The 23,396-nt window shown below is 40.6% G+C and overlaps 2 protein-coding genes across 2 annotated transcripts in view; one reads left to right on the forward strand and one right to left on the reverse strand.

Moving 5' to 3' along the window:
- The window catches only part of GLDN (gliomedin), a 121,661-nt gene that overhangs the window by 84,482 nt on the left and 13,783 nt on the right, over positions 1–23,396 (reverse strand). The window lies entirely within an intron of this gene.
- TNFAIP8L3 (TNF alpha induced protein 8 like 3) overlaps positions 19,063–23,396 on the forward strand; it is a 49,290-nt gene continuing 44,956 nt past the window's right edge. The window contains exon 1 of the mRNA XM_074600737.1: positions 19,063–19,292. Coding sequence (XP_074456838.1) covers positions 19,064–19,292 — 229 coding nt within the window. The 5' untranslated portion in view covers position 19,063. The remainder of the gene's footprint in view (positions 19,293–23,396) is intronic.

Here is a 23,396-nt window from a genome sequence, read left to right on the forward strand (position 1 = left end):
CACATAAAAAAGAGCTTTTAGTGGCATCTCCTCTTAAGCACTGTGCTGTGATATCACTGACCTGAGGTAGTTCAATATCAAATAATGAAGATGACATTTGGATACTAAATATGTATATAAATTTATTTCTGGCCTGTGAGGAAGGCAAAACCCTGTAAATTTACAAAGCTACCACATGTACAAACAACTCTCAATTTTTCAGGAACTGGATACAGCAGACTTTATTCAACCCCATACTCATTTTTCCTCATCTGTACTTGAAACAGCACAGGACAAACTTGAAATAATTTATCTAAACTTCCTGATTTTCCAAGTTTTGTTGAATTCAAACAATTTCATAGAGATAAAACATTAATGAGATAATGGCTCAGGGAAAGATCAAAGTAACAATGTTCTGGAACTGGGATTATGTTGCATGCCTTTATATATTGCATTTATGCAATTAGGAGTTGTGCTTCAGAGATTAAAGGTGGGCTCAATTTATCAGCAATTATGCAAAGAAAACGGATCAACAAATGAAACTTTGCTACAGGATAAAAATAAACACATTGATTGAGCTTTTTTTATCAGTTTCTATTTTTATTGTGTTCCTATTTTCCTCTTTGTTCAATAATGAAGGGGAGGGGATGTAGGCGTCCAAGCTTGAGCCCCTGTATGTAGAACAAAGTTTCCTTTGCTGCACATTAGCAAACTGGGTGTTAATTTCTTCCAATTTTATTTAAACTTTGCTACGGGACATCTGTTCTTGTGTGTTGTGTTATATTATTAATACTTTCTACATACCCTTACGGGAACACGGACAATCATTTTGAAAGAATGTTTCTGCTTTAACTTAAGTATTCCAGAATGTGCTTTTTAAAAATTAAAATGCCAGCACAGCTCTCTCCTTTCATTATGGTAACAGCTGAATTTCTATTTCTAAATTGAGGATGTAAGGAGAAACCAGATGTAGCGCAATATGCACTGCAGTGACAAACTTAGGTACTTAATGGGCTGTGTTATACAGAACAAATAAGAGATACTTTCTCCCTGCTAAGCCCTTGGAATTTGCGAACAACAAATGGGACCCAGCTCCAAATCATTCCAGGTTCTTCTTTCAGAGACAAAACCCAACTGTAGTACACTTTTCTACAGCAAAATAAGCCCTATTGGTTCTTAACTTTTAGTGAAAGGGAGACTGGCCAAAGGTGGAACTAATCATCCAGATTCCTTTTCCGCTCAAATTTCAAGGAATTTCAGTTTATATAATTGAGGCTGAACCCAAACCAGCTTTTGTCTGAATTTTCAAAATTAACACTGCAAAGACTACTTTGTGTAGGTAGTCTTATATAGCATTAAGTTAGAGCTGGTTGTCAATTTCTAATAACGTATCTTTTTATCTGAAAACGTCATTTGCCTAAAACTGAGCATCCTCAGAACAGCAGCATTATTTGAGAAAAGGGAGGCAGTAATCCCCAAAGTAAGACTGGTTTATTTAAAGCTGTTCTCTCTGTTGGCAGAAGCTTAGATTGAAGCCTGTACCCTAATGAACATTTCCATGCTCTTTTGTTTCATAGTTTAAAAAAATGACAGTGTAAAAAGGTTTCCAGACTAACACGGATTGTGCTAAACTTAAGTCAGGGAAAACAATGACAAAATATTTTGATCAGATTCCTAAATATGAGTGTATGATTGCAACTACCTTTCACTGATAAGATCTAGCAGAATTGCATTGGTAGCTGAAACCCAAGGCTGTGTGTCAGATAAAATAGGTGCAGGGTTTATTAGCAATGCATCACTTCACTAAAGCCATTAGGTTAATGGACCGGGGCAGGAAAGAAAATAAAGGTCCTAGCTTCCAAAGTCTCTTTCTTTGGATTCCTTAGATACACATCTTCTGTGTCAACTTGCTTATGCAGTGAAAGAAAGAACATACGTGCAAATACATATGTAAGCCTGCACTGTCCATGTTACAGGAATCAGGCTCTGGATTACTGTCTTGGCCTAACAATAAGGAGGACATGAATACAAATGTGATCCCATGTTTTAGAACTGAAACAAACTAAGAAAGTCTACACATCAAAACCATGACATGTGCCATGTTGTCCCGAACAGTAGGGAACCTGCTCTCCAGCCTGCTTTCCTCAGCCTCTTTCTAGCTCCAAATCTGATCTCTTTCTCCCCACTGCACCATCATGCACATTCCCGCAATCATCCTTGATGACTCTTTCCTACTGTGTTACTCACTTCTCTGGTTGCTCATGCTACAGCTCAATCCCTGATTGCTCCTCATATACCACTGCTACAGTGCCCCACTCCCTAGTGCCAGATTTAGCTGGTTACCCTATTTTTGTCATCTGCTGAATGATTGGGATCCTTGCAGAGGGGCAGGCAGAGCACAGTGCTACATGTACACATGACACCCAAGTCAACTGACCTGCTACATCAGCGCGTCACCCCTCACCAGGTCTTCCAACAAGAGTGAGCTTAAGGCTCAAACTGAAGTTGCCCAACCACCCCACTCACCCCTCAGACCCACTGCTGCCCTACAGCTTACTTCTCCCACAGTATGCCACCGCTGTTTACAGGTTGTTCTTTGGCTCCGAACTTCAATAGTGATTAGCAAGAGGACTAGAAGGCTCTTAACTGCTTTTTGGACTTTGAGCAGGTCACAATCTTCCCACCTTTCTGCCAGACCAATATTTCAAACAAGTCCTGAATTCCAGGTGCAGCTCCACCAGAAGCTCCCACTGCTGTTTTTACCAGAATAGCCATTGTGTGGTTTAAAGGAAACTTGATAGTTTTGCCAAACAATTGCTGTTCATTCGAACTTAGGCACCAACAGAACTTTGGGCTGGAACCAAAGCCAATGAGTAGCAGTGCTTGTTAAAACAAATTTGGTACCGGGCAACAAAACATTTACCATCTCCAAGTTTTACTCTGAGGAATAAGGCAAGGGACATTATTTCAGATTTTACTTTCTGATGAAGCCTCGGTCTTATGTTCAGGCCAAAAGAATGAATAACTGCAGGAGAAATGACATTTAAAAGTTTGGATTTCATTTTTTTTTTTCTTTTTTTAGAAAACTGAGTGCAGAATTAGCCAATATTCCACTGAATTAGATTGACAGCTCTTTGGCTGAGGAGTCAGGCCTTGTTTTATGTGTTGTAAAGCCTCAAGCCACTATCAGCAGTTCCTCAAAAGATAAAAAAGTGCTTTTATACTATTATGTCAGATATGATAAAAATGTGGCAGCAAAGCCAATGCAGTACATTGGCTTAACGTGGGTATGGCTTTTAAGTACAATACCTATTACTAACGAACACTCTTTGCGGACACTTATTTTGATGCAAGAGAGATTTACCCAAAATGAGTTTAATTTTTTTTTTTTTTTTTTTTAAAAGTCTGATAGGATTGAAAGAAAACTTAGAAAGTTACTTTAAAATGTTAAGAACAAAAGAAGCTTAAAGCTTTTATTTGATTCAAATACATTTTTTAACAAGTATAGAACTGGGGAATGTATTCTAGGCCTTATAAGTTCACCGAATTAATACGCTGGTTGGGCTAAAGGAAGAAGAGTACAAGAAAACTGGGAACTTTGGACCATGTACATACAGAATGAGGGCTAAGCCCCTCCATCGCAAACATCTCTCCAGTGATCAGTCCAGCGTAGCAAGAATACAAGAAAGGTGAAGTACAAAGTCTGACACATGAGCCAAGGCCTTTGTTATCGTTCAAAATAAAGTATTACTTAATTACACTTTGCCAAGCAGCATACACAGCTTTCTTGTGGCACATACCTAACAAGCATTCCTTACTGCAATACTTAAATTATAGTCTATTCCAACTGATTTGAAGTTGATAAAAATCTAATTTAATTGAATTTGCTTTATCAGTGAACACTCTTTTGTATTGCTTCTTACTGAAGGAGTTTTATTTTAGTCACTGCTATGAAAAGCAAAAGCTTTGTAAAGTTCTGGAAGAGATCTCTTACACTAAAAAAACCTGTCAAACATGATTGGACTTTGTTCACTTCTGCTACAAGATAAATGCACAGTGCAAAGAGTTAACATTTCCACTCAGAGACCCTCATCCCGGACAAGAAACAAACTAATCAGATATGCCTTTAAGCTTGCTAGCCTGCCAATAATCCAGCTGTGTTACAATGGCAGTCACAATGGTATGGGAGTGACATCCTCATCATAATAAACAGCTAAAACAGAGACAATTTCATTACAAACCAAAATGAACATTTTGTCAGCTGTTACTATAATACACGACTGCTGAAAATAGGGTCTCACAAATAATGATAAATATTCATTAGGACATCATTACAAGGCTATGAAAAACATGGCTCAAACTGAGTTACCGTTGCTGGTGTGTTCTTTTTACAAGTGATGATACCTTGTCTCTAGATGCTCTCTCTCTTAACTGATTACGAGCAATCATACTTCCTAAACATCAGTAGGAAACGTGCATGTTTAGCATTTCACTGCAGACTCTCAGTGCCTCACAGGAGTGCGCTTTTAAAGAGGAACAAAAGGAGAAGAGAGTCTACAGGCAGATGGTAGGCAGCCAGGGAAAAGTCATGCTGGGTTGGCTGACCAGCTAAAAAGAAACAGAGGGAGATGGTCCAGCAGAGCCATTGTGGAGGAAAGAAGGGGAAAACTTGGGGGGGGGATCCCACACAACTTGCTTCTGTTGCTGCTGCCCCTAATTCCCTGAAGTACAAGGGGTCAGAACAAAGTGGATATTGGCAAAGAAAATGGCAGCCTTGGTCAATTCACATACCAACAACACTTGGCACAACTACTTCTTTCCTCTTTGCTATTGTCACTGCTTAGGTTGCCACAGTCTCCGTACATTTTCGTACTGAAGTTGGTTTAACCATTCAGCGAATAAACAGGTAATAAAATAAAGAGATAAGAGAAAGTCCAAGGTTGGACATGCCTTAAAAGAAGGAATTACCATATCAACAAGTACTGTGTTCATTTGATGAGGTGTAACATTCTTGAGAAGTTCCAGAACAATATCTGCAGTCAAGTTACCCTTCATTATGGGAGAACTGTGACTACTGGTGTATGTTTACTTATATTGCTCCTGCGACCTCATAAACTGTCATTAATTCTAAGCTAAACTGACGGAATCTTTTATGCATACTGAAAATTAAAACAGGAGGACCTGCTTTCCTTTTCTTTACCCTGATCACAAATACCTGCCCCTTTCTCACTGACATTTGTATAATTTCATGTTAAATTTTTCAGGGAACTACATCAGTAGAAACCTATTCACTCTTACTTTGGCAAGCTGGTTTTCTGCCAGTTTAACTCCACTGGCTCTTGGGAGGAGATGGCAGGTAAGTTGGACAGCATTGTGACAATAATGGCAAAAGTAGAGTGCTGTCATTTACAGAGAGGGAGAAGGAGGAGAAGCAGGCCTGCTCTTTTCAAGCGACATGAGGTCAGCTTAGCTGTTACCCAGTCATGCCCTGATATGCTGTGTAAGGAAATCTCATTTAGTGTGGTGAATTACACTGGTCAATGTTTACCAAGAAAGGCACGTACCATTGCAGTGTAGCAAGACTGGCAGGTACATTTCTATTATGGACTTCTGAATTTTCACGATGTTAAAAAGAAATGCAGTCATCCTCCCCCCACTCCTGCATATATACGCATGTATGTATGTCCTGGCTTTGCAATGATCACCTGGTTTCTAAGTGCCATCACCATCCACAAAGGTTTAAAATTCATAAACGGAGCTATATATCATTGTGAAGAAAAGATAGTTCAAATAACTATAACAGGGTCCATCTTTTAAAATGTAGGTTCTCACTTTGTAAGAAATACAAAGCATCAAAATTATGACAGCTTTCAGACAGCTTGCAATGTGTCTGCCACGGATAGCCAGACCAAGTAGAATTTTAAGCAGCTAGTACAGCCCTCCATCTGCTGGCTACACTTAGTGTATGTGGTTTGCAAGTTACTAGTACAAAATTTCAGTGGAAACTCTCAGTCTGAACTTAGTCCTTTTACAAAACAAGTCACCTTTTTCATACTTTACTCAAGATTTTAGCAGCTGATAGATTATACAAATTACAGAATCTAAAATTTATAACGACAGAAATCCTAATAGGAAAAAAAACATACTGGAAAGTTAAATAGACTATTTCACCTATTTACCAATCAAGACCTAACCACTATCAAAAGTATTTTTTTTCCTATAATTTTTGCGTAAACATTCTGCATTGTATTCTAATTGGTCACTGGCTTATCAAATAGTCTGGCAAGATAATAAAATGAGAACACTTGCTTTGAGAATATGAAATTCGTAAAGGCATATTTCTCTTAATAAGCTCTACCCCTCCAAAACCACTTTAATAATAGCATGTAAAATCTGACAGAGAAGAGGGTAGGTAAAACTTCCCCATAAACTTGAGTGGCTTACCAAGAAAGGGAGTGAAGAAAAGATGGCCAAAAAAACAGATCACTGCCTGTGACAGGAGGCTGGATTTTTAACAGTCAAGTATCTGAGACATAAAAATCTCAGGACTGATCCAGGAAACAAACATTACATTCCCCACTGAACCGTGGAACTTCAGCTATCTAAGTGCACAGGAAAGAAGATAATTTCTTCATAAATCAGGAATAAGAGAAACAGTGAATAAAGGCTGAGTCATCACAACTAAAACTTCAGCTTCCACCTACACCTCTTACACATGCACATACACACAGAAGATGAACAGCATTGTTTATGAACACTGACACATCTTAATTTCAGATGAGTCATTACATAAGGTATTTCAGGATTCATTTTATCATAGTTTGTGAGAGGGATACAACAAATGGACTGCTTAAATCCAACCCACAGATGCTTTGCACAATGCTTTGTAAGGTTGCCTTTTCATATAGTATTTTTCAATATCAAGACAATCACACTTTAACACAAGTCCATTTCTGAAACCGAACCTGTTACCCCAAAGTAGGTTTGGCTAGCGTTCAGTGTGATACTATGCAGTTTTAATTGTATATGTCCCTGTACTTCTTATATTTATTTTCATTTCTACCTCTTAAATCTATTCTTAACTTGGAAAAGTTTTTAGAAGTTACATAATCGGTTAACTAAGGCTCACCTCTCCTAACAGTTCCAGTAGGTCACAGCAAAATTTTATTGCAATGGTGCCTCAACTGTGAATATTTGAATCAGTCCTCATTTCTACTGCAAGATGCTGTGAGGAAGTGACAGCAATACCACAGGCTCCATGCCTCCTTCACGGTGCTAAACGCTGCTCATTAGAACTCTAAAAGTCCTAGAACCCATTAGAACAAAGAATGCTGTCCTTCAGTAAAAACATGAATAGCCAGGCCCAGTCTTACCCCAGATAAGATATTTTTATCTCTAGAATGACATCCGCTACTAAGCACTTTAGATCCTTCTCTTGAAATTCTCAGTACACTGTTAGAACTTCATGGTACTTGGCTGAGTTTAACAAAGCTCTGAACACTCTGTTTAGGGACACGTGGCCTCATTAATAGGATTGGTGATTGTTGTGCATGCTTTCCTGTTAATTATTTGGTACAGTCACAGTTCATTGTCCTTCAAAACGGTGGAAACCTTATCTCATTTCTTTATCTAATGAAATAACATGCTTACTTTAGTACCCTGATGTTCTCTGCAGCATTTCAGTTCATAGACTTTGTGATGGCTTTCTATCGTTCTTCAAATTCTTTCATTGTAACACCTGCTTCAGCAGTTCATCTACCCTTGGGCTTGTGATATCCATGATGAATCTCCGCAGTGACTCAGCTCGCTTCTCATGGTAACTGTTGATACAGAGCTGAAAGTGTTGTTATATAACCAACCCATGGATACTATCCGAAATCTGTTGGTTTACTTTTGTTCTCAGTAATGAACTGGGCTTCCTAGCCACACACAGAGAAAGAGGGTATGATTCTCACAGTCTGAAACACATAGTGCTGTCTCCTCTTCAGGTTTTGCTCCACGTGCTGCTGATCAAATCATCCCACACTAGCATCCTTCACATCACGTTTTACAATACTTGTCCTAGTCTAATACCTGCCTCCCTAGAGCAGTCTCACCTACTGAAGCTGTGAGAATTCATTGAGTTTTAACCAAATGCCTTTCCCCAGGATGTGCTCTGCTATGGACATGTGCGGATGAGTTGAGACTGACTCAGCATCCTGCCCTCCCAGCTACCATTGTGCAAAATGCACTAGGAGTGCAGTCCAGTAAATTCCACATGCAGGCAATTCAATCTGCCTGCCCCTCCTATATTCCTAAACCAGATGCAGCTGATAACTGCAAAGAAGGGGCCAATGTGAGAGAGCACAGTGTTTCTCCCAGATTGAGGGCTTCGCAAAGAAGTTCTATTCTTGAAGGAGACTTGATATCAAGCCAATTCCCAGCAAGTCTTGTTTTGAGACCTTTCCTATCGCTTCACCGCCATTGACCCCGTAGACCATTCCTTCTTATCTCAGCTGATCATATTTGTGAAAACTAAGAGATCATCTCTCCCAGTGCTCCCACAGAATAACACATGAAGTGTGAGGAAAAGGACTTCAGTTGTCCTACTTGGACAACGTGAAGTCATCTTTGTGTCACTTTTACACCTCTGAAATGAAATGGAGGCCTTACTGAACTCTCAAAATGTCCATTGACTTTAGATAGCAGGATTTCACCCATAAAACGATTCACTGTATGCTCAACAGTTCTAACGGTTTGATTTACAGTTTGATAAAAATGTATATTTTTTTTCCATATTCAATCCACATTACAGCACAGGTTTTACATTTGTCTTTCAATGTCTGCTACATTTTCAGAATTCTTTTTTCTGTAAGAAATAACCTTATCATTTCTCACTACAATTTATGAATGCTACTATTTTTTACAAGATACACAAAAAACTAATCCTCAAAAAATCCCAAGTAGTTTCTGCTTGGCTTTTTAAATCTTACACAGCAAGGCTTGGAGGTACACTATCAATTGCCACTAGGTAAATATGCCACACAATATGCCTATTCATGTAATATTTTCATCCTCTATGTCAGGCTTCAGCTGAACTAATACTATGTTGCTTTGAAAAATCTGACTATCCTTTCTCCTGATCCTCATGTCATTAATTTCATATACCAGCTGACAACAGGCCCTTCTACAGAGTTGAGGGGCCCCAGATGTCTTATACCACTTCACAACTTGATTTTCTAACATAAACCTACATTAAAAATCAATAATCTCAAAGATCAGACATTTTACTTAGTCGCACTCACCCCAATTTTTAGACTGTTTGCATTTTGAACTCTTTTTGTCTGCCTGACACTCCAGTTTAATGATCAAAGCGTATTGCTATTTTATCTCATTACCATTTTCATCATTATGGATTTCTTCTGGTGTATATACGTTATTGTTTTTTCTTTTTTCAAACAACTGCCTGCTGGTCAGAATAAAAATGGGAAGGATCATAGTGAGTCACGACAGCAATTTTCTACACAACTGTAATTCCACTTTCAAATATGCTGTTACACACATAGAGAAATTAACATACCTTCTTTCCTGTAGATGTGGATCCTTCAGTACCTAAGCCACTCCTATTTTCTTCCCCACACCACAGTAAATTGCAATTTACCTTCCAAAAGGCCTACCAACAAAGAGACAGCATGTGATACACTACCTAAATCTGAGTTAATGCATGACAACCGTCCAGGCAGTTGCTGCCAAACAAACAACAGATGAGTTTTCCCTCCTTTTCCTTGAGCAGGGATACCAGTTTGGTTGCTGCGTGAAGGAGGGAGACCCAATTTTCACAGTTTGTAGAAACTGAATCATTTTTGAGGCATGCTTTCCTCCTCTCCTGCCTTTTTGAAACTGGCTAGTTGTATTGAAAGTTATTCAGGCAGAGAAAGACAACCCGAGCTTGTTTTCTTAACAAAGCAAAATACAAAGACACACTAATGCAATGCTCCTATTCTACCTCACATTTTTCCTCATAACTCTGTACCTTTCAAGGACAGAAGCACATCTGCTCTCTGACTTGGCAGCCACAGGTATTTCTACATCAGCATACTGCTAAGACATTAAGCACTTTTCACAAAAAGCATTGCACCCAAGTGCTTTTATTCCAAATTACACAGTACCAGGTGTGTTAATAAGCATTTTTCCTTCTTAGCTCTTTGGTATGCTTTACCCGCTGTATTTTTTTCACTTCTCAACATTACTCTTCCCCTGTATATGCTGGAAATAGAATTTACACAAAATTGTGGATTAGACATCATTAGGCAGACACGTCCCACACTGCCAAGCTCAGAAATATTAAATGAAGATAGTCTCAGTACTATCTATCAAGAGAACAACTGATTTACATCTGTAGCCCAGCTTGAACCTCTCTTGCTAGAAATATTCACTTTGAATAACTATACATACACGCAATGAATCAGAACAACTCATAGGCAGTTCATATGATGTGAGATAAATAGATAGGTTCAAGTCTTCATTTTCAATCAGGCAAATGAGGACTGTGAACCTGTGTTTCTCCAGAACCAATAGGAAACTACTAAGAAGTAGGCTATAACTGAAACTTGCTTGTGTTCTGTTTTTCCCCAGTCCCAAACCTTAAAATCCTTCTCAACCAGATATTATCTTCCTCCCTACTCCTGTAGAACATTGAGAATGACTGCACCAATTCTAATGCTCAATTAAATGGCTGTTTATCAACAGTGTTTTCCTCGGAAGAAGGGGTGGGGTGGGAGGGAAGATGGAACCAAGTTTTTCCATAAATTCTTCTCTTTGGGAAAAAACAGGAATTGCCATCTGAACAAAGGATTCTGCCTAAAGACACACAGCCATCAAAGATTGCAAGAGGGCTTTATTTCAAAAAAATCCTGGCTTGAAGGCCACATCTCGTACAGGGATAGGTAGGTTTCCTGTAGTGGTTGCCAATGGCAAGCAGTCTGTAGAGCTCACTGAAAGACTATGGAAAGTTATCAATGTCCTTTACATTTTGTGTTTCCTTCAAAATTCCACCAGTATTAAAAATGGCCTTTATACATTCTCTAGCCCATTCAGCTACCTTAGCTGCAAAGAGGACCCAAGAGCTACAATTCAAAAATCAAGTCATACGAAAGTAAAGGCTCTAGACCTACCTATCTACAGTCAAATTCATACTGTCTAAGTTAATTCAAGTCATTCACATATTGTATTTACAGAGGTACTCGAAATCCCTCAGTGTGTGCAAGAGAAATAATTCACCTGAAAGTGGTCTGGGCAGCAAGTTTCTAAGTGATTTTATTCTCTTTAGTGGGACTGTTATAAGACTATATGTAATCTAATTGCCTATGTTGCATGTTCCTAAGACTACCCATAAAATGCAATTTTACTTTTGGGTTGATGATCTTTAGTTATTTATAGATAGGTGGGTAGCAGAGTGCCTTCTGCCATGCTCTTAGAAATGGTCATGAAGTAATGCCCACACACTGTCAGATGAAGATGATGTTCCCATACTGTTCCAAAAATCCCATCAAGCTCCACAGAAACCACAAACAAGTATATTAACATGCTGCTATTTGAGCAAAGTCGGTGGATGTTAGTGAATTGCTCCACAAAAAATTGTTTTCTGTCTCTATGATTGCCTCTTGGAGATTATGATTTCCTTTAGTCCAAAGGGTGCTACAGTTCTTAGCAGAAGCTCTATACCAAGACTGATCTCAGATGTTGCATCACTATTTTAGTCACAGGTGCATCACTCATGGACTGAAACCCACAGCAGGGATTCAGACACCTTTCCAATGTGCAGATACATCTTATGGCTGTAAAATGGGAGTCACAGCATCCAGTGAAAAGGAGCAATCAGACCTAGTTTTCTGCAAAACACCATATGCTTTAAGACTTTTTCTTGATAATATCCAATTTGAAAAGTGTTAATAAGTTTCTAGGTAAGTTGTGTAACTCTGTGGATCTCAGCATTTGTCTTTTGTGGGAGAGCATGACCTACCATATCCTAATAATTCAGAATGCCTAGGCAACATTATCATGTAAATAAATACCTGCCTTCAAAACACAACACAATCTGAAATGTTTGGTGGGTTGTTTTTTGTGTGTTGAAGAAGAGAAGAAAGCAATACAGAAATAACCACAGAAAGAATGTATTTTCTAGTACACATAAGTGTGTAACAAACATCATGACTATAGGAAAAAATGTGGATGTTTGAATAAAGAATAGGATTAGAATGAGAGTTAATGAAATAACTGACACTAACTATAAAACATTCTGGAAAGACAGTACAGTATAGGTCCTCCATAGTTTCCTAGCAACAAAATTTTCTCTGCTTTCTCAGAGTATCATGTTGTGGAATCCTCCTCCTACACATAATTTGAAATCAGGGATGAAAACAAGGATGACCCATCTTCCACACCAGAAGCAGAAAACTGTTTCAAAGCTTGGTGAAATACAGCTCAGTAACAAGCAGCATCTGTTGTTGGTTTAACTGTATTTTACTTGCATTTTAGACATTGTCAAAGGCTTAAATGTAGCCTTCAGAAAAATCAACCCTCGTAATGAAGCACATAACTCAACAACACGTGGCAAGCAAGGCATGTGACGTATTTTAAAATAACTTCAGTGACCACCACAAGAATTCAAAATAATTCCCAAAGACAGTGGCAGACAGGAAAATGGTTTTGACCAGCAGCTGTCTCCTAACTTTCTCTACAGCATCAGGATGGGGACAAAATGAAAGACAATCCCCTGCTTTATCCTATATTTTACAGTGATTCCCTTGAGTAAAATTCTTTAAAGTTTATTTTCCCAACGCCAGAACAGAGAAAGCAGAAACAAAATTCATGTTTCAGCTAATTAGTCTTATCCTTTAATGTTATTAGTACCCCACCTGTAATGAAATTTAAAATTGCAAGTAAAATAAGTAACTAATTTATTAGGGCTTTAAAATAGAGATGCCTAACTCCCTGCTCATGAAAACAAGTGAGGGTGATGGCCTAACCAACAAAATTTCCACAAATAATTTCCTCAAAAGAAATTTTTCACCAACAGAATTAACTGATGTGTTTTCACAGTTTGGGAAGGTAGCTTTTATTTCCTTAATTGCTTAGAATGCAAGGTTATGAATGCAAGAGTTTGCTAATCTACAGCAAATTGCACACATAGTTGCAAGATCGGCATTCTTCTAAGCACAGGACCAATCATCACCCCAAAAGAGTAGTAAAGTACCTTTAAAAAAAAACAACCCAAATATCACTGAAGTAGTACAAAACTACAAAACCACACAATTCAAATTACAGTTTAATACAGAAAATCTTATTCTATGAGCAAGACCCTACTCTAAGTGAACAGAAAAGTAACATCATCCTCATGGCCAAAAAACGGACACGAACATTTATGCCATTCAATGATCACAGGAGTCTTATTTCTATAAGATAAGAGGAAACAGGATAAGTAACTGCTTGAGGGGGGAAAAAAAAAAAAAAACAAAAACACCACAAAAAACCAAACCCACAAAAAGTGGGCACTACTCTGGGTGTGCTGTTCTCCTGTGTCTGTAAGCATAGATGTTATCAGGCTTGCCTCCCAATTTGACTGCTCCTTCATTAAAAGTTTCTGCCCTTGTTCAGTGTTGCACAGCTCAAGGGAAACAATATTTATTGTTCCATCTTCCTTTCTTAGTATGAGCGGACAGAATTTGGATCAGACCAATTGCTTACCATTATTAAACTTTTCCTGTGCTAGTCAGCCCACAATCCCAGCCTGTTTAAGCAGGTGAAAATATCAATTTCTGACAGAACTACCCTTTCTGATAACCTACCAAGAGTAATGCAGTTCAGCATGATGTAAGTTGCACAAGAGTACAATATTTTTCTATTCTACTTTATTTCATTTCAATTAAAATCTCTTAAGACCACCTTACAAGGCTCTTCAAGGTGACTGAAGCTAAATCTCAATCCTGGCTTTAAATCTGATATTCCAAAAACAACACAGCATAGGTTAGCACCAGTACCAGCCTGCAGTCTCAGTCTGTAACTGCTTCCTCAACTCTTCTTCAAGAAGAGTCAACACCAGAAAATGACAGAACGCAATTCAGCAAGTCCAATGGCTAAAAATATGTCTATAGTATGGTAGGTATTCAGAGCTGATGCCCTACATCTCTTAACAGCAACTTAAAAAAAAAAATGGGGTGGCAGGACATACTGCACTCTTCCATATTTATTCTCTCAACACAGGATGTACATGCACTGCCTAAACCAGATATTACAAAAATCTAGATCTTTGAATACCTACTGGCACATGAGTAAGAATTAAAGTAATGCAAACATCTTGTTCATTATTGGAATTCTAAATCAACTATGAAGAGTATTTGTAGACCACCAATAGATGCCTTATTGCAATTAAAATCTATTAAAAATGCATGCAAAACGTATACACGTATATGCATGCTGACTAGCTTCCAGACATCAGTAAGAATCTAAGTTCCTGGCACGACAAAGTTGTTGACAGAGAATCTACTGATCCTTGATATTGGTTATTCATGTTTTGCCAATAAAGGTACAAAAAGTACACGTATATATATTTCATGAAGAAAACTGACACCACAAAGAAATTGGAAAAAAAAAAATCTAAAATCTGCTACAGTACATTTCATTAGTATATCAGTCTGTGAGAGACGCGTCTCTGTTTAATACATTCAGTAGCAGTGGCACTTGGATATGCGAAATATAGTATCATAAATTGTGAAGCAAAGTATCAGGCAACTGTATCAGAAACAGTACATCCCAGGGTAGACCTTATTTAAATAATGTAAAAAATTATTTGTGAGAAAAGAAATAATCTACACTTTTACATTTAGAGCCAAAAAGAAGATGTAATCCTACCCACGTGTCTTTACAGTCTAATACATACAAGTCAGACACAAAGATGGTAGTGCAGAAGGGGTTCTGCTAGATTTAATAACGGAAAGAAAAAAAGAGATTGCTTCCTGGGATAGGTTTGAAGGCTCAGTTTGAAGGAGCAAAGATCAAGAAGCAAAGCACTGGCAGCTTGCCAATCTTTTATTTAGCAGAAATGGGTAACCTAACAATTCAGGTACAGCTTAAGAGGTACAGGTGAAAGTCTGTGCTTCACATTCGACTTTAAATCACAGCTTCTCAGTATCCCATTTCCCTCTCTCTGAAAGAGAGATATATTATTATCCTTATTTCACAATAGCCCTGTAAGGATAAATATACTAGACATAGATACTATGGTAGCTGGGCCACTTAAGTACTTAGAATACAACAAAATTCTATTTGTGTGAACATGCAAGCATGATTTGCAGATAGAACAGTGAAAAAGCATGAATCCTAAAAGCTCTCACAGGCAGACCTTCAGCACTCAGATACAATGAGTAGACAGAGGAGGATTTCAGATAAATTCCATATGGAATGAAGATCAAGACCAGATGCAGCTGAAATGTGAATGGAGGAGCCATACAGCGATGTAGCCGCTACAGACAGCATCATATAACTCGGAATATACCCAACACATGGGACAGTTCCAATCGGCTGTGTTACCAGCTCCCCTGGTAAATCATATTTGTAGAGATTTGCAGGCAAACGTATTAACTAAGCCTTAAGAAAAAATGTTCCAGTTTCTAAATATCCCAACAATCTTTAGATAGAATCATAGAATTGTTGAGGTTGGAAGGGACCTTTAAGATCATCAAGTCCAACCTTTAGCCTACCCTGACAAGAGCCACTTCTAAACCATGTCCCTAAGTGCCCCATCTACCCTTTTTTTAAACACCTCCAGGGATGGTGAATCCACCACCTCCCTGGGCAGCCTATTCCAATGTTTAATAACCCTTTCAGTGAAGAAATGTTTCCTAATATCTAATCTAAACCTCCCCTGACATAACTTGAACCCGTTTCCCCTCGTCCTATCACTTGTCACCAGGGAGAAGAGGTCAGCCCCCATCTCTCTACAGCCTCCTTTCAGGTAGTTGTAGAGGGTGATGAGGTCTCCCCTCAGCCTCCTCTTCTCCAGGCTAAACAACCCCAGCTCCCTCAGTCGTTCTTCATAAGGTTTGTCCTCCAGACCCCTCACCAGCTTTGTAGCCCTTCTCTGGACATGCTAGATCTACCCTAGTAATAAAGGAAACAGTCACAGAGCTTTAGCTTGTAACAATGAATATGTAATTGCACTATTTGTACTAAATGCAAAAAATAAATAAGTTAGGAAACATCAACTTTCTTCACGTGGAGTTTCATTTAATATGCATTCAACTGGTATATATATCACTGTTAATAAACCTCTTGTGTTTTTCTCTGCACCAGTATTGTAACGAGCGGAAACTATGAAGTTCAGAACTCTAAGCATATGGAATTTTCCAGGTCACATGTTAAACCAAGTGCTGGACTCTGCTGGGCAGAGACCATTAAGGAGGAAAAAAACTGAATTCTAACCATATGTTTTGAAACAAAACAATATGCTCATTCTGTTACAGCTGAAAACTTTAATACCTGCTTTACAGTTTGCAGTAATAAAGGGGGAAAGTAATCTTGAAACAGCATTTACTGTGGAATAGAAAGTAATTACAGCATAGTAATGAGAATGCCCAACGTATATATCACAAGTCTGATGCAATACAATATTGATTAAGTTACACCATTTTCATCATAACATTTATTATTGTGGTTATAGAAGGATAAAAAAAAACTGACAAGAATTAAAATAATTTGGATTCAGTTTTCATTTTAACTATTCTGTGCCAAGACTTCCATCTTTCATGAAAAATAATCTGCCCTTTTACCAACTGAACTATGATCAGTAGCAGAGAAGGCTGACTATTCAGAGTTTACCATTTAAGTGCAATCATAGTATAGGTTACGCACTCAGACAAAAAAGGCCACACAGAAAATAGGGCAAAAATACCTTGGAACAGAATACCTTGGAAGCGCATACACAGCTGCCTTGTATCAGCTCATTACATGACCCAGAATACACTGTACCGGGCAGTTCCCTTTGCCGCTGGGGGAGCAGGAAGGGTTCCACTGTACACGTGTCCCTGCAAAAAACACTTTTTTTTTTTGGCTTACCTAATTACAGCCATTGTCATTAGAAAGCCAGAGTTCTTCCAGGTTAGAAACTACCGTTATAGTCCAGAAAATTAACTAATTACACTCAAATAAAAAATTACCATTCCTATTAGACTTAAACTGTTCTACATTTATTGGAGAGGGGTTTTTAGGTTGCATTTATGCTAGTAAGAAGCAAGCAACAAAAGGGACAGAGAGAGACTAAACCCTTTCCAGTTCTCAAATTCTGTTGTTGGTGTGGTATCTGGGATTATCTTTTTTGACTTAATCTCAGCATTTTTCTATTGCTACACTGTTTATATGATGCTTGTAGATTCCCCACATCATCCACATTCTGATTTTGCATTGGCTCCTCACAATAGAATCCTAGAATCACTTAAATTTAAATGTTTTTCCTTATATGATACTAATTTATGGGATTATAATCAGCACTATGTGGAATGTCATTTAAAATTTAATGAAAAGAATTACAAACAAAAGTCAGAACTTGTATTCATGGAATAAAAAACAAAACTGACTTAACACTACAGCCCCAGGGTATGGCAGCAACATGAAAAATTAATTAACACTTAACTTTTCAATCCGGAGATTGAAGAATTTTGTGGCTAAATTCAACATACCAATGCATGCATTCCAGGGCAAGAAAGTTTGAGATCTTTTATCTCTTCGGGCTTAACCCGATTTGAAGGCAGGGGAGTATGCTAGGATTCACCCTGGAACATAAGGCAAACTCGCCTTCATTTTTACTATTGTAGTTCTCAGCATTGCACAGGATAAGCCATCACTGAAAATAATCTGACAGGGCCCTTTGATTTTATAAAGAATCCTTTTTTCTTTCTTTTTTTTTTTTTTTAGAAAATGTCACTGTATACACTAACAGAGAAGGTCTTCACATTTGTCAAGGGTGTTTGGCATGGTCTGATGACAACAGATAACTTCATACACGCAGCTTCAAAGCAGTGTCCAGGCGCTGCTTTCTCCAGCAATGTGAGGTTCTGCATGGTTTGGGAAGGAAGAGAGTTACAGAGCAAAGAAAGAGATACCTGGTCTACAGCTACAGGCATAAACGCCTGGCTGGAGATTGCAGTCATCTGCAGGTAAGAGTTCAAGGCACCAGCTCGCTCCTAGGAGGTGCCACATCTATGGATCAGACAGACCTATGAGGCCTAGTCTATGATGACATTTTGTTCCCAGTTAGAAAAGTATTCTTGCTACTACTTTCCTGGGACTTTTCTGTGCTAGAATTAGTGATCTTTGGCCTGTAACAGCAAGAAAAAAAGGGAAAGGAGCAAAAGCAAAGGGAAAGATCTACCTAACCTCACCCGAGCTGAACAAGCGGCCTCAATCGCTGAATTAAGGTCTGGGTCAGGTCTGTAGCAGCCAGCAGGACACAGGCAAAGTCTGCAGAGTTCAAGCTATAAAGTTTTCAGGCTCAAGAGTTCAAAAGAGTCTTCTGACACAGCCTTCATTTACCAAGTGTTGCTCTGTCTCCCTGAGCCTGCAAACAACGTGCAAACCAGGCAGGGGCAAAACTCGCTCCTTCGATATTCTTCTGGGCGTGAATAGCTGATAAGAGCTGACACGTCCCCGTTAGCCCCCACGGTTCGAATTACTAATTTTTGAGGAAAATTGTCATTAAGGGGAGAGAGCTAGTGAAAAGAAACGGGAAGATACGCCCACAAGAGGGAAAAGACAAAGTAACAGCAACGGCAGCCAGTGTAAAAGGTCTGTCATTTAGGTCCTTTTCGTCCTCTGAAGTTCTGCCTCAGGAGCGGCCTGGAGCCCCCGGGGGAGCGAGGAGGCCGCGGCCGCCCAGCCCTCACCCCACCAGGGCCGGGCAGTCCCGAGGACCCGCGGCCCCGGCAGGGAGAAGCAGGCGGCCGCCAGACCAACTTGTGTAACAGGCTCAGGAAGAGCCCGCTCCTCCGCCGCGCCCCCGCTCCCTCCGCCCCTCGCCCGGAGCCCGCCCGTCTCCGCTCCTCCTTTGCAGCCAATGGCACTAAGCGAGGTGGCTGCATGTGGTGGCGCCGACCCAGCGCCCGGGCTGGGAGGAGAGGAGGAGGCAGCAGGCTCTGCTCGCCGCTTGCTCCAGGCTCCCGCTCCCCGGCTCCGGGCACTCCTCCCGCCCCTCGCTGCCCCTCGCTCCCTCTCCCCCGCCCGTACCTGCAGCATGGACTCGGACTCCGGGGAGCTCAGCGAAGGCGAGCCGGTCTCACCCGCAGGTAAGGGGCGGGGGGGGGGCCGCTGTCTGAGACACCGGCGCCGCCGAGCCCCGCAAGCGATGGGGCTGGGGGGCTGTTGCGGGGAGGAAGGGATCTCCCTCCCCCTCGCTGCCTCCGAGGCGGCTCCAGGGCAGGGCTGAGGAGAGGGAGGGAGAGAGAGAGACCGCCGCCGTCCCGCGCCTGCCCTGAGGCAACTGCGGCCCCGCGGGGTGCCCGCGCCGAGCCCTGAGGTTAACGGCGGTCCCGCCGAGCCCTGAGGTAACGGCGGCGCCGCGGGAGGGCAGGCACCGGCGGATGCGGGAAGCCTCCCCTCGCCCCTCCGGCGGTGCCAGCGGTAACCGGCCGCTCTGGCGGCTGCTGGGGCAGAGGCACCCCGCGGAAGCGGGAGGGGTGCGGGCCGGCCCCGGGCTGCGCTCGATCTGCCCCGAGGAGGGGAGAGAGCCGCCCCGAGGAGTCGCGCTCAATCACGACATGACAGCCGGTTGAATTAGCAGTGTTGGCGTGAGGCGGATGCATTGTGCTTTATATCCAGACGCTGCAAAGTTTTTTTGGGTTGGGTCGGGGTGATTTTGCTATCGCTCCAGGACCACAGCGGTTCGTCCCCCCCTCAGAGGCCGGCAAGCAGAGCCCTCGGGCCACTGGGCTTTTGTTTTCAAGTCTTAACTTGTCACCAAAAAACCATAAAAATGCTGCTGTCTAACTGCTGCGGCCCACATAGTTTTCAGATGAGACAGAAGGAAAAAAAAAAAATAAAAAGTCTCGTGCCACTTCCAAATCTCCATGTTCCTGTGTCCTACACAAAACAAGCCATTACTGTAATCAAAGGCTGACCTGCACAAAGAGTAAGTGGGGATGATAAACCTGTGTGAAATCCAGCATATATAGAGGTAGGTTTGCGCCACCAGCACAGCACGCGTCCCAGTGCTGCTCCGCTGAGAGCTGCCATCAGCTCAAGGCCACCCCCTTTCCCCCTGCACATCTCTGGGTCTCTAACTCTTCTTTGGTCACCGGCGGTGTCAGCCTGCCATCAGCAGGGCAGGCTTCAGTGGTATCACACACATGGCTGGCACACCACAGGCGCTGGGCGCAGAAGGGACCTGTTCGACCTGCAGCTTCCCGTGGTGGAAGCCACGGGCACCTTCTCTGAAGCCATTTAACTGGCATCAGACACGAGTAAGCGCCATTGGAATGATGTCTGAAATTGTCATAGAGATCATAATAAACCCAAATAGAAAGTTACAAAAGATCTTTGAGAAAAGTCTTTTCACCATGATCTGTCTAGTTTAGACATCTTTATCCCAGCTAGACCCCACCCTTCCCCCACTGCCCTCCAAAAAGAAAGGTTTCGACACCAAACAATATTTTAACTAGAACAGAAAAAAAGTGCCAGATATTTTGTGAAATATTTTAGCTGCTTTGTTAATACAGCAGTGATGAAAAATGTTAGGAGCTCATAAGATCAATAGGCGTCATCTTGTCTAGTCTCCCAGCAGAACAGGATTTTATAGCATAGTCTTAAATCCAATTCAGTTTTAAATATTAGGGGTATTTACTCTTGATACTTGCTGTGTATTTTCTTGCTTGATATCTAGAGAATGAAATAAGACTAGCAACAGGTCATACAGCTCCTTAGATTCATAAAGCTCCCTTAGGCTGAACTTACTAACAGAGACCACCAACAGCTATACTTTTTCATCCAAATATTTAAAGCAGTGCATGAAGCCCAAGTTACAAACATTACATTTATAGACAAATTAACGTAATATAGCTCCTGCCAACAACTTACTTGTGTTCTGAATAGGATTTTCTTTTAAATAAATTAAAAGTATCTATGCTTTGAGATTGCCATAAGTGCTTTTTATGTTATCACTTGCTAGCTGCCAAGAGTTGATGTTCATCATTCTCCCCTCCTCTTTTCTATTCCTTCTTTGTACTATCTGAGAGAAGAAAAATCTGGTATTTCGACCATACATAGCAGATGCCTATGCAGTAGAATAAAATTGGAACAGAGTGAAAACTTGGTGGTTTTGTCTTAACCAGTTGTGATCATCTTTTCTGCTCTAAAGAATTGCTTGCTGTTTGTATCTCCCACCCTCTTCTGAAAATTACATTTTTGCTAGATTTCGTTTGGTCTTTTTTCTGTACTCTGCCATATGTACAGTGCAGTATCTCTTTGTATGTGGGTGTTCCATAGTCATGCTGTCAGTCACTGTTGCAGGCACAGAAGCTGAGGGGTTATAGTGTGGGTTTCAGCCACCACCTTGTTCAGGGTGATCCCAGTGACCAGGGCCATTCTCCCTGCAGTTTATAGGGCACGCAGAGCGCCTCACGGGACGTATTTGGGATAAAGTCCTAGTAATGGCCTGATTTTGTCCATTGATTGTAGAAAAGCTTGGATTTTTATATTGAAAGTGACACCAACGTGAGTGTTTAGCTTACTCTCTTCATTACCAGTCTTCACACTTCTAAGTTTGTAAAGCAGTGAGTTCTGCTTGCACAGTTAGAGCTCCTTGTAGCCAGTGCCCACTTAGGTTGTCTGATTTTTCAAGCCCAGCTTGATACCGTTTATCAGTAGGGCTCCATGATGCTAATGCAATACAGGTCTTTGAAAACATATCCCATTTAAGAGTTTGCACTACTCATGCAATACTTACTCAGCCTTTCGCTCTGTCCCAGTGGCGCAGCACCCCTGCCATTCCTGGGATTCACACGAGTGTGCACAGGAGAGGAGGCTACCTTGTACGCCCCCACCATCTGCCACGCATGCTTGGCTCCCAAAAGCCAGCTGGAGTCTTACTCCGAGATCCCAACAGCCTCATTTGCTTTAATAGCCCACTTAAAGCTCAGTCTCCAAGGAGGAAGAAATATTTTTTTTCCTGTATTTATTCTGAACATGTTGTCACAATAGCATTTTCATATTTCTTTGGTGCAAACAAAAAGCTCCTTATACGCAAGTAGTGTAAGATGTTAGCTGTGCTTTAAAAGAAACCAACCAAACAAGAAGTACCACACCTCTGCACGCAAGAGCATCCAGCTCCATGACCTTGGCTACCACCAGTCTCCTCACACCCATTCATTACTGCTTCACATTTGAGTTGTCTATATAGTAAAAGAGTGTTCTGGGTTGGTATTTTGTTTCCCAAAAAAAGTTACTCCTGAGACAGACCCCTATTAAGACCATTAAACAGCTCTTCATAATTCTGAAAAAATATATAATATAATGCAAGAGAAAAAAGTTACATGCCTATTAGCGTTCCCCTCAGTGAAATTTCTTGAGTTTTACTGTACACGCGACTAGTCACATTTCTTTTCTTGTCCTACAGATAAGCTTTTGAGAACTGAACAGGTAATCTTAAAATAGAACATGGTTCTCATTTTTTAAATGTCCACCTATTGAGAGGTTGTTTTTTTTTTTTAAAAAAAAATTCCTCAGTAAGGCAATGGATTACTTTTTCCCAGCTCTTTCATAGGCAGCACACCACATGAAAGTACGTGCTGTCTTTCAGAGTAATATTTCACAAAAACCCGGGTCACCTCCAACAGCAGTGATTTTGCAGTGGATTTGGAGATTCTGCATGTAAGAGAAAGAAAGTGCCAGACCTTCATTTGGTGTGCCTTGTCCTAGGTTCCCTGGCTGAAACAGCAGGAATTTGGCCATATAGCTTTTATGCAATATTGATTTAAGCCTTTCTACAAGCTACTAAGTCAGAACATAGATTTCCATGTTATTTTGATGGAACTATTATGTTACACTACTAACATATCATAACTAGAGGCTACATTGCCTGTATAGTCTTTGAAACACTACAGATTATTTTTTATGAAGTTTAAGATATCCTGGAGAGTAAACTGTTGCTGGTCCCTTCTCTGGCTTTCCTCCTGATGAAGACAAAAGACATCTGGCCTAGGAAAGGCAGCAGCTTGCACTACACATAGAGCTCTTAAGTGTTTTTTTTATTTTTTTGAAACATCAACACTGCGGAGCCTACGACTTTGTATGATGCCAGGAAGAAGAAAATGAAGACAACCTTATCACCAGGCTTGCATCCATAAAAGTAGTGGGAGGCTTATTATTGTGTTCAATAGGGCCAAGATCTTTCCCTG

Source organism: Larus michahellis, chromosome 9 (assembly GCF_964199755.1).
Source record: "Larus michahellis chromosome 9, bLarMic1.1, whole genome shotgun sequence".
Taxonomy (NCBI): domain Eukaryota; kingdom Metazoa; phylum Chordata; class Aves; order Charadriiformes; family Laridae; genus Larus; species Larus michahellis.